The following is a 15,738-nucleotide window of genomic DNA, read 5'->3' as shown; positions in this document are numbered from 1 at the left end:
ACAGATAAAGCCGTTGAAGTATACTGACCGCATAAGCACACCGTCACCAGAACCAATTAAAAAGCGTGCTCGCTATACCAGCATTAGGCAATCAGTACCTCCACCACCATCCAATCGAACTCATCATCATCAACAGCAGAATCGTCACAGACATCATCACCAACAACACCAGGGAAATAATAGTTTGTCTCGATCACATGGTGGACTACACTATGTTCCTAGAGATGGATCATTGTCCACCATTGCTGAAGAATCTGGTTCCTATCATTCTGCATCTATACCTCATGTGGAAACAACCAAGTCACAAGTAAGTTCAGTAAATTCATAATAACCCGACATTAATTATATATTAAAACTTAAAATCCTACGTATCAAAAATTGTTCTTCCCTTCCTGATAGTTGTACTCAAGAATGCTGGGTGTACTTTTCAGTCTGAAATTATGTAATTTTTGAACTCTTAAATTTAAGCTGAAGGCCTGTATTATTTGAAAAATTTCTAAATAAAATGAAAGTTCCTAAAAAATAAATGATAAAATAAATATAATTATAAAAATATTCTCCTGTGACCTGTGATATTATAATAATATGTAATATTATGTATTGACAAACAATATTTTACATTTACCGGGAAAAATATAATTTTGGCATTGCTTATAATATTAGATGCGGTTGCAAGTCATTGAACTCTAAACATTGCATTAAATTTTTTAAATTTAATATCTATACTCAAGTTCAATCTCCCCTATAAATGTTTAACAAAGAATGTTTTCACTTTTATACCATAATATTTAATTTGTAATTTATATTAGTTACAATTTATGAATTATAATTTATAACTCTCAAAATAATTTTCTGTATTTGTGTCTGTTTATACTCTATATAATTTGTGGAAATAAAGATAATATTTACTTTAATAAAATCATCAAACATAAATTGAGAATTAATACAATATTTATTTCATATTATTGTTTAGCAGTCATTATCAATATCACCATCCCTATCAAGCCAATCAGACTATAGTACAGACAGTGGATCCGAAATTGATGCACCACAACGAACTCAATCTGTACCTACAGGATCGACTCAGATTTCTGCGCCAACCAGGTGCATAGTTACAGCCAAATTTGAACTTGAGCTCGACGGTAATATGATGAGCGCAGCCGCACAACCATGTGTGCATACATCGTCATCAAAACATCATCACAACAATCGTCAACCAAAAAGGCATAAACGCCATCATAATACTCGGTACTGATATAATAGTGCAATTTGTATTGTTTTTTTATTTTAATTTTAACAAATTGATTAATTATTTTTGTTAGTTAAAACGCTCAATTCATTATATATTTTAGATATTTTTATAATGACAATTATAATTTGACTTCCAAAGTTAGTTATGTGATTGGGTAGCTCTCTTTGTAAGCTTAAAAGACTGATGAATAATGAGTTTAGTCTTAATTAAGACTTATTGTTGAATAACTCGACTTTTTATGTTTTTTTAACTAAAATTGTTTTATATGGTTTAATTATTATATAATGTGTAGTTGTTAAGTTAAGTGAATGAAGAAAATCCTTCACCATCCCTACACCTTAGAAAAAATACTGATCCGATTTAATTGTGTACCCCCTAGTACATTGTAATCGCAACACGATGCTCGGTTCAAATTGTATTTTGTTAAGCTTTAAATAATTCTAGTCAACTTAATAAAAATTGCATTATTTATTTTGTTTTAAAAAATAAGTTAATGATACTATCAACAAAAACAACAATTTACAATTTATTATTATGACAACAAAAAAATGTACTATTTACACTATTTTTTTTCTGTTTTCAATATATATATAAAATATATCATATTATATATGTACAAATTGTTCCTAATCGTTTTTATTGCATCATCTGTTGATTAAGAATACATATAGATTACTAATATTTGTATACATTCCTCGCATGATATTTTATACAATTAATTTAAATGTACGATAACAATAATTGTGTTACGATTTGTAAAACGATATTGATCAGTTGACTGATGTATATTAATAATTAATCCTAGATAATACATAAAAATATCATTCATAATGAAATGATTATTTTGAAATCACACAATTCATGAAGGTATATGTTACTTTTATGTATAGTAATTATATGAATAGTGCATGATTATATTATGCATACGTAATTCAATTTACAGTACAAAATGCTTGTAGACAATATTCTAAAATAATTTTTGTACCTTATTTTTGGATTTTATTTATTTATTTATTTAATTTTTTTTTTTTGTATAATATGTATAGTATGATAATTTATTTTTGTATTTATTTTAAATGTAAAAATATTGTAAAAATGAAATTAGTTTATAAAATATAACCAAAGGTTTATTTATAAAACATTTTAATTTAATAATATATTATAAATGTATAATAGTCACATCGTGTATGCCATTCACTTAAGAGTGAAAACTGACTACTAACTAGGTATACACAAATCTGTGAATGTTTTCGACTCAACATTTCACTAAAACTGATACGGTGGCTTTGGTAATTCACAACCATTGGTCTGTTTTTCTGGTTAGATTAGGTTGGTTTATAAGTATACATATGAAAATGTTGAACAATTTTTTTTTTAAATCAAATAATTATTTATTTATTAATAATGTAAAAAATAATTTTTGCGTGGTTTGTAATTATTGATTATTATTAATCTTTATAATCTGTTTCAGCAAAAAATTTCATATAATACGTGGCATTATTCACTCTCTAGAATTGGGTAATATATCATCATCCCTAAAAAAAATTGCAAAAAATATATTATTTATTATTAGGTATATAACAAGGCAACCACTGTTTTATAAGATAGGTACGAACGTACGATGTACGATTATATGAATGATAAAAACACCTAGTCTTAAAAAGCAAAATTCTTTCAAAATGTAAGTTTAAATTACATTTTGTAATGTTACACTAATATTGTATTTACTCAGTTGGAATGTATTGCGGGATTATTAATAGTTGTTCTTAATTGTTCCATAGTCCAGTGACGTGTTGAAGGTATTATTTTGGATTGCTCCTTCAAAATTTTGAAGGTGGGTGGGTGGGTGGTCCCCCTGCCACAAAATACCTAGCTACCTAGGTGACTAGATATATATATCGTAGAAATATCATATCCAATTATACAAATCGTAACAAATGTACGCATATTTTGTACATTTTTAATTTAAACTATTTTGCTGAATTGGAAATGCTGTTCTAAACTTCAAGGGGGTGGGTGGGTGGTACCTTGTATACATTTTTGCTCCTCAACAAAAATGAGTTCAACACGCCACTGCCATAGTCCATACCCCGGACCATACTGAATTACCTATGTGGCTATGTCCTTTTGTGTTTTTCATTTACTGTAAACAAGAACATAACAATTTGCCTTTTATGTAATGCAGTGTGGGGATGGGGTTGCTTGATAATATACATTCTGTAAAACATATTCTTGGTCTTCAATCATTTTGGCATCAACAATTAAAAAGAAAGTGGGTGTCGCTCTGCTGTACAGTAGGTTACAAGTGGGTCACTGTAATGGATCATGGATGGTGTTAAATTTGAATTCAATGATTTAACATCAGTAATGGACTATTATAGGTCATTACTATTATTATAGTCCATTATTGCACTGAAGGTCTCGTATAAGAAACACGATTCTGAGTGAAGATGGTCAGTCAGCCTATGATATTACTAAGTAATATTTGATGATATTATTGTAAATAAAGTAACTTATATATAACCTATTTACGTGGAACTTTGTTTTAAATTTTCAATCCTTAGCTATAAAATTGAACATTTTATACATTTTTAACTACCTACAAAATAATTATTAAATTTTAAATTTGATAAATTTTGTCAAAATTTGAACCTTAAATACTTATAAAAAAAATTGTGCCTATGTATTTTTAATATTTTTCAATTGCTATTGTAACAATATATTAGGAGCCTTGTATTAAATGTTCACACATCTTTACCCAACAAATCAAAATTTTATTGACAGTTAAAGAAAAAAGCGGGCAAGTGGATGTCGCTCTGCTGTACAGTAGGTTACAAGTGGGTCACTGTATAATGAATTGTATTAAATTTGAATTTAATGATATAATATCATTGTATAAGAAAAATGTTTCTAGGCGGAGACGCTTTGTCAATCTAGATATTTTATATTGTTATTATATTTTATTAGGTATAGCCTGTAAGTTGAATTAATATTAAAATATTATTTTTTTATTCATTTCTATGGTGATAAACTAAGGGCCGTTCTTACAATGTCCGGGTAAAGTTAACCAACACTTAACCGGCCGAATTCTGCCGGTAAAAAAATCTGTTATCAGTCGGTTAGCGTTAACAAACACTTAACCGTACATTGTAAGAACGGCCCTTAGTGTTAGAAATTAAATCCTATTTTTAGCGATTTTTCATAATTTGTTGGTGGTTTTTCTCGTGGTATTAAATAACTATTGAGTAAAGCTAAAAATGACCTCACTAAAGTACCATCTATTCAATTTGCTAAAAGATAAGGTACTATACCTATATGTTGAACTTGAAGTACACCCTCTGGTAGAAAATTTGTGTGCAGGATAAAAAAAAAAAATAAAAAAAAATCAACACCATTGTAAAACAACTAGATCCCTCACTCCGCTCAGAATCTAAAAATGGAAACTGAAAATGTCCATAAACAGCTCAAAATAAGTCATAATATTTGGGAAATGTTATGGTGTATAGAAAATGCCAATGTTGTTAAGGAACGATTCCTGGAATTGATTCTTTTTTAGAGGAACGAATGAAGGAATAAATTTTAATCTTTTTTAAAGGAATAGGAACGTGAATCAATTCCTTATTTTTAGGAATAGGAACGTAAATGTTATAATTCTTTTGTTCTTAGATAAGTGTAAAAAAACATTTTGGGAGAAAAATTTTGTATTTTTGTTTACCTATCATGTAATTAATCTATTAAAAAAATTACCTATAGACAAAGCTACCAATTTTTTATTCACATATGATTGTGTTCTGATTAGTAATAATACCTAATAAATTTATAAATGTACAATAAATTATTGTATAATAACTAATAACTCATGAACCACGAGGAACGAGGAAAAGAATGAGTTCCTTTTTCATAGGAACTAGGAATTGGACGAGTTCTTTTGACATTAAATGAACGAGGAACTAAACGAATTCCTATTTATACTAAAGAAACGAAGAATTGAACAGATTCCTATATAAATGGAATTTTAACAACACTGGAAAATGCTAATATAAACATTCAGTGAAAATATCATGTACCTACGCCCTACGGTCATTTGTTTTAGAGTTGCACCAAAACCAAAATCGATTTTCTTAAAAATAGATTTTGCGTGAAAATTCCAGTTTTTCCTTAATTTTTCTTTTGTTTTCCACTGCGTTTTTGAAAACTACGTGAAATGTTTGCTTTTGACCCACCAAAGTACCAACTAGATTCACTTTTCTATCAGAAAATATACTGTTGAAGAAAATCTAAGCATTTTTACTGTCCTAAAAGGCGATGACAGACAAAAATAAAATAAATATATATATGTATAATGTTCTCTATTACATATTATAGTATTATTTTTCACAATACATTTTGAAACAGTTTAGATTGATTTTAAGCTATCTATTTATTCTATGAACCTATTCATATCGGACTATAGTACATTGGTATTAACTTTTAAGTTAATAACAGCTATGAAGTTAAATAATTATTATTGTATAATATGTACGATTTGTTTTTGGCAAAAATGAATTCTACCAATTATATTAATAATAGATGAATAAATTAGCAACTAATATCAATAAAAATTAATATATTAAAAAATAACCTTAGAAATATAGGGCAACAGACTCGGCTAGAATTGTTTTTTATATACAGTTGTACATACATGCTTTATAATTGAATTGAAATTTAACACATCATCCATTACAGTGACCAACTCAACTGTAGAGCATCGAGGTATACTCAAAACCAACTATTCAGTAGAAGGAAGTTCCCCATCATTATTTTTACAATTAATTGTCATACTTGTTGCTAAACAAGTAACTGCTAAGAGAATCATTTCATTTTATTTATAATTCATGCATATTTAATAAATGAATACAAATATGTTTTAAAATAATTATTACAATAGTTATTTTTCTATATATTTTATTGAACTCAAATTAAAGATCTGTTTCTAACATTATTATCATTACAGACATTGAAAAAAAAATATATAATAGAAGTTGAAATCCAATTTTTGTGTTAATTATTTATTACAGGCATTTCTATTTTAATAAATCTATACAACAATGGTAATGTGACCAAAATAACACTAAAAATGTTCATATAAACGTAAATCTTGTTAGGCGAATTTGAATCCTCTGTCCTTGTAAGCTACCTGTCCAGTACGAATTAAATTTTCTCGACGGTCCTTTAATGGAAAATATTTTTTTTAAATATTTTTATTCAAATTAATAATAATTAAAAATCTAAATTAATACATACACGTTCTTTCTTTATGAAATAAGTCAGACTAAAATATGGTACTACTATCATTAGTACACCTAAAAGTGAAGTCTTGGGTGTAGGCCTGAAAAATTCATGTTGTGTTGCTTTCAGAGACATATATCTTTGAATACCCACATCAAACTAAAAACAAAGAATTATACTATATTAATAACAATTTAAGAAATACTGTATGGATACGTACCAGGGTTCCACCTTCCATTTTTATGTTTCGGTATGGATTGGATGTATGCTTTATATATTCTAGAGAGACAGCCTTTCGTAATTCATTTTTTTTCCGAATTAATTCGGGATCAGTTACAGTTTTGTAAGGAGCCCCGTGGACGTGGGCCATTTCAAATTTCCTAACTTAACGTCAAAAAATTTCAATTGTTTTTATAGAAACTATAAAAAGGCAAAAACTGAATAGTTAAGTTGATGAAAAAAATAAAAATTTAATTCTTTTCTTTAATCAGTTGTAGACTTTTTTTTTTATCAAATCACCTTTAGAACACTGTGACCAACATTGAGAACAGAACATTTCTAAACGTTGAAATTGTATTGAGATTATGTTAACATTTTGAAATTTAAACAATTTAAGCGGGAAATTATATTTATTTATTTATTCTTAAATTGATGTATAATTTATTAATATATATTACATTTATATGTATATTATGTTCATAATCATTTCATTTGCTTTTTAAGTTACTACTTAAAATAAAGATATACAGTATACGTTAATTTTTTTTTTAATTTCCACTCAGAAAAACTTATGATGAGGACTGATATTCCATATTATTATATTACTAGTTATATTATAATATTACATATTATTAAGTTTTTTGACAGAATGAAAACATTTTTATCGACGATAATTTGAAATAACTATTAAAACTTGAAATTTATTTATACCTATAATTTATAAATAGCTCAAAAAGAATCACAATATTACGTTAATTTTATTGTGCATAAGAATTGCTAATATAAATATTCTGTGAAACTGATGCATCTATAACATATATAGTAATGTGTAATAGTATATACTTATATAGGTACTTTCATATTACAACTTGAATTTGTTATTTACTTAGATAATAAAAACATTTTAACAATCTAATGATGAAATTATTACTTACGTTGTGACAGCCCGGACTTAACATTTTGGGTTTAGGTTTTAAACCAATATCGTGCAAATTTTAATTTTAGCCATACGAATTCATACTAAATATTGGTGCAAACATTTTCCAATATTTCGAAATGGGCCGTACTGTCGCAACTTAAGTCAATAGATATTTCATGCTGGAACCAAATAATAGTTCATACTATTATACTATTAATAGCATATGTCATAGACCTAAAGGTTAGGTTATATATAAGTTATTTATAAGTCTATGATTAATAGTATAATAAATGTATTATACAAAAATTAATTCAACTTATATTGCTCAATACTAATAGTTAAATAAATTTATTATTATAATTGAAATAGAAATATATCATGAAATATTCTAATATAGGCTGACTATCTTATCTTAAAATGAATTAAAACCATGGTAATCCAGCAACTTTAAATCTATAATACTTATTATTACAGAATAAAATACATAATTTTGCTTACATAAATGGGCTCATGGTTACCTATAAATGTATTTAAGTTTTATATTTTGGAACTAGCCATCTGGGAACAATAATCATATGAATTCAAACTATAGTGAATTACTCAAACTAAAGCAATCTTTGAGGTATGGATGAGCATAGGCATGGACATACCTGGATTTCGGGGTGCTATCCTACAATATTTTGTGTCCTCTCTAACAAGACATGTACAGTGTACACATTTAATCAGTGGTACATAATTACTTGTACCAAGTTCTATATTCCCTTGGATCAAATATTTATTTCTAAGATAATTGCAATGTTTATGTATTATTTGTACCTTTGTAGTCAATAACATATATATAGCTGTTAATTATATATTAAGTTATTCCACACAAATTAAAAATCTTTTACGTTTTATCATTTTTTTTTTTTATCACGAAACATGATATATTATTTATTTATTTATTTACCTCATATAAAAAAAAATGCATTTTATTTTAGTAACATAATATGTTAAAATATAAGGCTCTGGGACTTAAATTTTAGGGCCCTAATTAAAAATGCCAAGGGTGTCAGGCACACCAGGAGCCAAGGTGCGCACGCCTATGGATGCCAAGTAGTATAATGGTATTTTTGAAGTTATTACCTCCACAGTATTAGGCAGTTCAGTACACAGGAATACAGAATTGCAGGAAAATAGTGTCAATTCAGAAAAAAAATGAGTAACAAGATTTTAGGAACTAAAACACAATGTATGGAAACAATTATTTGGTTAACAAAATTAATTATAATAACAAATTTTAAAGAATAACAGTCTAGGTTATAATAAAAAAATATACATTTTTGTTGACAGCATCGTAAACCTTCATGATAAATTATTAATACTAGTAGTAAATAATAAGTATACACTACAATATTACATTATATAGTTTTTTTTTATTTATGTTATCTGGTATTCTCTCAAGGAAAAACAATGTAATTTATAATTTAATTACAAGATATTAGTCAAAAGCATAGGCATAACTTATTATTCACTTGTTTCTAATGCAACAAAATATCCTATCACAATATGAATACTATCAAATGAATAGGTGATAATATTTATTTATACTACTTAAATTATGATCTTTTTTGTACATGGTTTTTCAAAAGCTTCAATATGTCATTGTCGAATTCTTGTGGCGCCGGTTTAGATCCAATAGACCAAGCATATAAATCCCATTCGTCAAATTTACTGTTAATTAATGCATCATACTTTTGTAACTCTTCACAATTGAATGTTTTTAAATATTTGTCTGCAAATGATGTAAAGATTATACAATTTTCTAATATTCCCCTTTTTCTAGATTGATATATGAGGCGGCTTCTCATCAAATCTAGTTCAGAATCTGAAGATATTTTAGTATCACCAGTTTGGGCATAACAGCGGTTCTTGATACCCATTAAAGGAGAATTTCTCTGTAAATATAAAATAAATAATTGTTATTATTTTAAACATTTAGTTTAATGTTTTTGTATTCATAAAATATTAAAATGTGAATTATCAATTAAATCAGTATACTAACCATCAAGGAATATCTATAAAAATAGACGGTATTTTTTAGCATGTTGATTGATATTTGACTTTTCATTAATAATCTCAATCTTTAATTGTTCGTTGATTTTTATAATAATTTAGTTTATTTTTGGTGTATATTTAGTAGTAGCGACGTAGCTTACAGCCTTACACAATACACTGAAATTATTGTTTTCCATTATCCTTATCTCAACTCTGAAGGTGGCATATTATATGATATCACTTATCAATATGATTATCACGGCCCACGGGGATCTAAACACTTAGGGGGGTACAAGGGTACAAGTATGGACATTTTATGGAATAGTTGAAATAGTTCTATTCAGATATAGATATAGATATATAGATATTTAGATATATAAAACAACTATATAACAACTATCTGTTTTATATATCTATGATTCTGATCCAGGAATATTAGGTAGCTGACGCCTGACAGCTGTCGCGGTGATGTATCACCTAGAAGATCCCCAGTAGTTATCTTGTTGTTAAAATTTAAATTATACGTTCCTATGCATCGTACAATTTATACATTTATACACATTTATCAATATACATATTCATAGCATTGGTACCTATTGCATTTTGATATACAGTCACACAGAATACAGATAATAAAAACGCACTATACAAGAAGGCACACGATCATTAAAAACAGGACACGACCATCTATCTTCTCGATTTTTTATTTTAAACCATAGACCTAATAACCAAAGTTTATCTTAGTTAATAGGTCCATGTGTAATGTGTAAAACCACGATTCTCTATGGTTACCCTATACGGAGAACCATATAATAATATCTAGGCTACCTATCTAGCACGATCAGTGCCGCAATTACACAAATTTGGGCCCGTGTGTAAATAAAATGAATGGGCCCCCCTCACTCTTGAAAATTGAAAAATTAACCTTTTGAGTATTGTAAAATTAATTTTTCCAAATGTGAAAATATACTTTGGAATTTTGAGTTTTCACTCATACAAAATAAGGTTAACGAAACGCGTAAACACACTTACACTAAATTGGTAAAATTGAGCGTTCCTTCGCATGACGCATTTCATTCAATTGCAACCAAATTATTATTTATCTCGGTTATACAGGCCACAAAAGAAACGTTGATGTATGATAATGTTGTGTACAAAACAAAATCTATTGTTCAATTTTGTTCAATCATTAATAATTATTATTATAACAAAATGGTTATATTTTTTTTTTCTATATATTTTTAAATTTGTATCATTGGGTCCCCCCATTATGGGGTTGGGGCCCTGGGCCCGTGTGTTTGACACACGCAACACGACCGGTTATTGCGGCACTGAGCACGATGTAGAGAATCTTGGTGCCTAATAATAAGATTATATTTTGTTATGGTATTATTACAGAACAATTTTATTACAGATAGCCGTTCACCATCACCGCTATCGCCACAAAACAAGTTTACTAGAAAATGCCTTTCCCACTATTTTGAAACAACAACTAAATTTGCTTTTGAATATTAAGAATTTTAAAATGTTAATAATACTGAAAAATGTAAGGACAAAGATTTTATAGATTACATGATGAATAGTACATGTTTTCATCATTTATTAGATAAATAAGTTAGTAGCTATTACAATAGGCAAAAGATTGATACTTTTGACTCTGTCTTTGCCAACTATCAATCAAAAAACAATAATTATTAATTTACTATTACAAATAATATTCATTGTATTTATTTTTGAAACACAGAACAGCTATGTGTTTATATATCAATGGTATTGAGGCGGCAGTGATAAAATAAGTGTATGGAGTGCCCCTTGTCTAGTTTTCCTATACCATGGAAGTATGGAACTGAGAATATCCACCTTGCTTGTGATTGTTCTTGATAGTACATAACAGGCACAAACACCAGATCCAACTAACCAAGAATCCGTCGGGACACTGTGGCTGTTTCGTTAGATGGATTTAGAATATATGGTTATATGTCAGACTTGAAAAAAGCTACTCTGATCAGGTTTAAACTGATTAGTAGTTAGTGGTAGAAAAAACTCCTGAAAAGTGCCTCTTAGCCCTCAGATACAAAATGCATATTATAAAGATTCATATTATATTACAATTGAACAGTTACAAATATTTTATATTTTTATGTAAGATAATTTACTATGATCAATATTATTCTCGTCTTCTGCACTAATCATTTCCACATCATTTTCTTGTTCTTCTTCGAGTAGTTTTTCTTCAGTTAACAAACGTTGTTTCAGTCCTGAAACATTTTTAGTATTAAATCATTATTGGTCAATTACACATCTACATTAGAAAGATTATTATAGTTTCTCTAACACATTTAACTAAATGTACAATAATACATATTATCATAGATTATAAATACTATAGATTGATCACTGGCCGATTTTTTGGTGGCACAAAATATTTACTTCCGGTAGATGGTGAGGCTATCTGACTACTAGCGATTACAATGTTACCTAAGATTCCTAATACGGGCAGCTGTGTTATTGGGTGCAGGCTTGTGGTTAGTAATGTCGGGCAACGTTGTAATCGCTATCTACCGGGAGTAAATAATTTGTGCCACCAAAAAACAGGCCAGTGAACAATCTATAGTAGTTATAATCAATGCTATTATATTGTCATGCAATTTTTTTAATTATCTAAAATTAAATAAAAATGCTAAGCTAGAAGTAACAATTTTATGTTTTTTGAGTGATCCAAACATTTCTCTTATAGCAAATACTCTAATCCAAATACGATAAAATATAAATAGAAACCACCTTTGTTTAGATAAGGAGTCTTTTGCTTCCAATATTTAATTGGTGATTAATACTAAATAAAAAAGAAATAAATTAGAAGATTATGGCATCTCTTATCCTGCTTATTTATATGATATGCAGTAAAGCTTATTGAGTTTAAGGTTTCATAAGAAGAAATTGCCTCAAATTCACAGTAATTATAATATAATAATTATCATTTTTTAAGGGTCAACAATATAATGTGCATCAATAGGTGTTAAATAGCATGCATTGATGAATTTATTAATTTTTGCCATTGTTAATAACACAGTTTGATGTTTATTCACTGACATTGGTAATCTAATCCATTGTTTATAAATTACTGTGATGCAAAACAATAGTCAACTCCCCAGAATAGACGAATCTAAGAAAAAAAAAACCTAAAGCTATACCTAACTGTTAGATATATCTATCAAAAAAAAAAATAATTAATAATAATTATACATTAAAAAATTTGAATGATAATAAATTATTATATTATTATATAATATTGATAATATGGTAAGTACATGTTATATTAAATGGTAATGCTGCATAAATATTTATTTATTTGTAAAACGGGTAAGTACCCTTAAGTAATAATAATTAATAGTACAATAAGTAGAATCTCAATTTGGAAAATATATCAGTGAAGTTTAATAATATAATGTTTTAAATGAGTTAATATTTTTAAAATTCATCATAATATTACCGTTTATGAATCCTAACATCTTAAATGATTTTTTAACTAAAGTATTTATATGTAAAATACTATAGTTATCAATTTCATAATTATAAGTAATCCAGCGCTACAATCGTGTGGCAAGCTAAGTAAAAAGAAAATAACTGCACGACTGAGTGTGTGTGTAGTATATCGAAGCAGGAATTGCCTATTTAAACTGTATAAAATAGGGTAAATTTGTTATATGACATAACTAATTTTATGCGAGGAATCATTTAGAATACTATATAAATATTAATAATAATATTTTAAAAATAATAATGAGTTATGCCGGTTCCGGTTCCCAGACTCGAGGTCATGCGGACGTCCCGTTGGATGGGGGGGGCTTGACCCCCCAAATCCCCCGGGCTGAAATAGCAAACCTAGGGGGGAGGGGGAGCATACCTGCCCTATGGACAGACGGACAACCTAACAAATAAATTTAACCTTGTTAGTAAAAGTAACACAAGTATAATGACTCCGGTCACCAAACTTGAGGGACCTCCTTAAGCTTGCTGGTTCCAGTCGCCAGACTCGATGGCCACTAATAGTAATATAAGTATATGTAGCTCCCTTCGCCTATCGGCTCCGGTCAACAGACTCGGCCCTCAAACCCCCCGGGGCTGAAATGATTGTGCTGTGAGTAACAACAACAACAACATAGGCTTAAAAATAAGCAATAGGTACTCATTAATAATTTCATTAATATATGTTTCAAGAATAAAAAAATATCGCGAAAGACGTGATAATATAGCGTTGCGCCTATGCGTAAAAAAACGCAAACTTCCAAAGGCCATAATTTCGAAACTAAGTGCGACCGACAAATTCTGATTGCACCATTACTCTTAAATAGTGAAAATAAGTAGGTTCAAAAAAAAAAAATCGAAAAATTTGCATTGGATGGTAAAGTGCACCTTCGCCCAGTAATTTAATACATAAATATTTAAGTAATTATAAATTTAAAAAATAAAAATAACGAAAGAATGTACACTAAGCAAATTACATTAATTAAAAAATTGACGAGAATATGCCTCTTATAAAATTTAAAGGTAAGATTATTATCTAGGTAATATCATAGGCTTTTTATTATATTTTAATTTGAAAGCGAGTTATGATTATTTTACGATGTACAATTTTATATAAGTATTTGGTGTTGAGATTTTTATTCCATTTATCGAATAGACATATTATTGTGCATGTCAATATACATAATATCAGAGAATGAAATTTATTTTAAAAGATTGTTATTTGTTTTTATATTACCTGCTGCAGGTGATCTAATCAGTGACATATCTCTTTGGACTTCCCTGATATCTCTATGCTGTTCAACTTCACGTCCTTTACGTAATCGTTGCATTACATAGGTAGATTGGCGCTTCTTTTGAATTTCAGTGACTTTTTTAATTGCTTCCACTACACAAACAAATATTATTATATTAAATTTATCAGAACATTTGTTCATTGCACAACAAACACAATTTAATTAATGTATATATCTGTTATTTATAAACTAGTTTATAATGTTTATATAGTTAGGGAATTCATAACTATGTATATTATTGTACAGTTTACATACTCGACATTTGCCAAAACTCTCTGTCATATTTCATAGGTATGTTACGTCTTTTTTCAATTTCAAATGATGGATCGACAGCTAATTCTTTACCAACAGCTTTGCGATAGGCTTTGGTCCATCGTACACGCCTTGGGTTCTTCTTCTTTTGGAATGCTCTGTGACATTTCGAGCGACAAAATTTAAATACCTAAATCGTAATTAAGACGTGTATAATTGTGTTTTAATAGAGTTCGAAATTAATATTATATATTATATGAATCCGACGTACTTTACAATCATTTCTTACGAAATGCATTCCATGTCCTGGGTATATTTTGGACGAACAAAAATAGCAAGTGTCAATACGCATTATATCGTTATATGAAGTTGATTTGAATTATTAATATGTCCGACGTGAATGTATGAATTACACACTAAATAGGACGGAAGACAAGTTTAGTTACAGAATTTTATGTTTAATACTTTAACGTTAATTGAAAATTGAAAATATTTACATACATTATAATGCGTCAATGCCGACAGTCGACAATGTGCTATGTGCATGAAGCTTTATTGCTTGAATTGTGATAACTGATAAGTGATAACCATCAACCAGTTATTAACCACTCATCAGTCGTCACATGGGTGAACGGCCTCATTGCCACAATCATGACCACAGATATAAAATATTTATATCTGTGATCATGACAAATTAAATAGGTATGTTAGCAACTCGTGAATCGTGATACGCAAGTCTCATGTCTATGACGTAGCCTTTCTCCACATAATGGATGAAATCATTTTTCATCTATTCTGTGATTTCTCCAACTTGTTGATCGTAGATATATTTCTATGGGCATAAATAATCTAAGACCGTGCATGCGCATGATCACCAAAAAACCAATTTTTCCTACCCTGCCCAGACAATTTGTAGAAACAGTAAAATGTGGGAATAACATTTTTTTCCATAATATTAGTTTTTCTTCCAA

The 15,738-nt window shown here is 28.5% G+C and overlaps 4 protein-coding genes across 6 annotated transcripts in view; 1 reads left to right on the top strand and 3 right to left on the bottom strand.

Moving 5' to 3' along the window:
- Positions 1-1,776, top strand: part of LOC100158939 (protein patched) — a 28,224-nt gene extending 26,448 nt beyond the window's left edge. For 2 of the 3 annotated variants that reach the window (XM_001949562.5, XM_003242178.4), the window contains exons 18-19: positions 5-307; positions 974-1,776. In XM_001949562.5, the coding sequence (XP_001949597.2) occupies positions 5-307; positions 974-1,255 (585 nt within the window). In that variant the 3' untranslated portion in view covers positions 1,256-1,776. The remainder of the gene's footprint in view (positions 1-4; positions 308-973) is intronic. The other variant, XM_008181469.3, reaches the window with a different exon arrangement.
- A 4,316-nt stretch (positions 1,777-6,092) lies between these two features.
- LOC100165200 (NADH dehydrogenase [ubiquinone] 1 beta subcomplex subunit 4-like) lies at positions 6,093-6,958 on the bottom strand. The gene is given in 3 exon segments (NM_001246062.1): positions 6,093-6,461; positions 6,536-6,679; positions 6,741-6,958. Coding segments are annotated over 3 exon segments (363 nt in total). The 5' UTR covers positions 6,891-6,958; the 3' UTR covers positions 6,093-6,392.
- Positions 6,959-8,868: 1,910 nt separating this feature from the next.
- LOC100163113 (succinate dehydrogenase assembly factor 2-A, mitochondrial-like) lies at positions 8,869-9,849 on the bottom strand. Its single transcript, NM_001246036.2, is given in 2 exon segments — positions 8,869-9,595; positions 9,703-9,849. Coding segments are annotated over 2 exon segments (405 nt in total). The 5' UTR covers positions 9,769-9,849; the 3' UTR covers positions 8,869-9,256.
- A 1,931-nt stretch (positions 9,850-11,780) lies between these two features.
- Positions 11,781-15,325, bottom strand: LOC100161092 (probable ribosome biogenesis protein RLP24). The gene is made up of 4 exons (XM_001950421.5): positions 15,039-15,325; positions 14,771-14,957; positions 14,458-14,607; positions 11,781-11,953 (listed from the first exon to the last, which is right to left on the bottom strand). Exons 1-4 carry the CDS (start codon positions 15,117-15,119, stop codon positions 11,826-11,828), a joined length of 546 nt encoding a protein of 181 aa, XP_001950456.1. The 5' UTR covers positions 15,120-15,325; the 3' UTR covers positions 11,781-11,825.
- Between the last annotated feature and the right edge of the window lie 413 nt (positions 15,326-15,738).

Source organism: Acyrthosiphon pisum, chromosome A1 (genome assembly GCF_005508785.2).
Source record: "Acyrthosiphon pisum isolate AL4f chromosome A1, pea_aphid_22Mar2018_4r6ur, whole genome shotgun sequence".
NCBI classification, from domain to species: Eukaryota; Metazoa; Arthropoda; class Insecta; order Hemiptera; family Aphididae; genus Acyrthosiphon; species Acyrthosiphon pisum.
Note: the sequence above shows the minus strand (reverse complement) of the source record. Positions and strands in the feature narration are given on the sequence as shown.

What these genes read in the sequence shown, in the direction of transcription:
- LOC100161092 (XM_001950421.5), bottom strand. Translation starts at nt 15,119, where the DNA reads ATGCGTATTGACACTTGCTATTTTTGTTCGTCCAAAATATACCCAGGA. An exon ending in TCGTAAGAAATGATTGTAAA is followed by an intron (nt 14,958 to 15,038) that starts GTACGTCGGATT and finishes ATTACGATTTAG; the next exon opens with GTATTTAAATTTTGTCGCTC. An exon ending in GATTAGATCACCTGCAGCAG is followed by an intron (nt 11,954 to 14,457) that starts GTAATATAAAAA and finishes AAAATGTTTCAG; the next exon opens with GACTGAAACAACGTTTGTTA.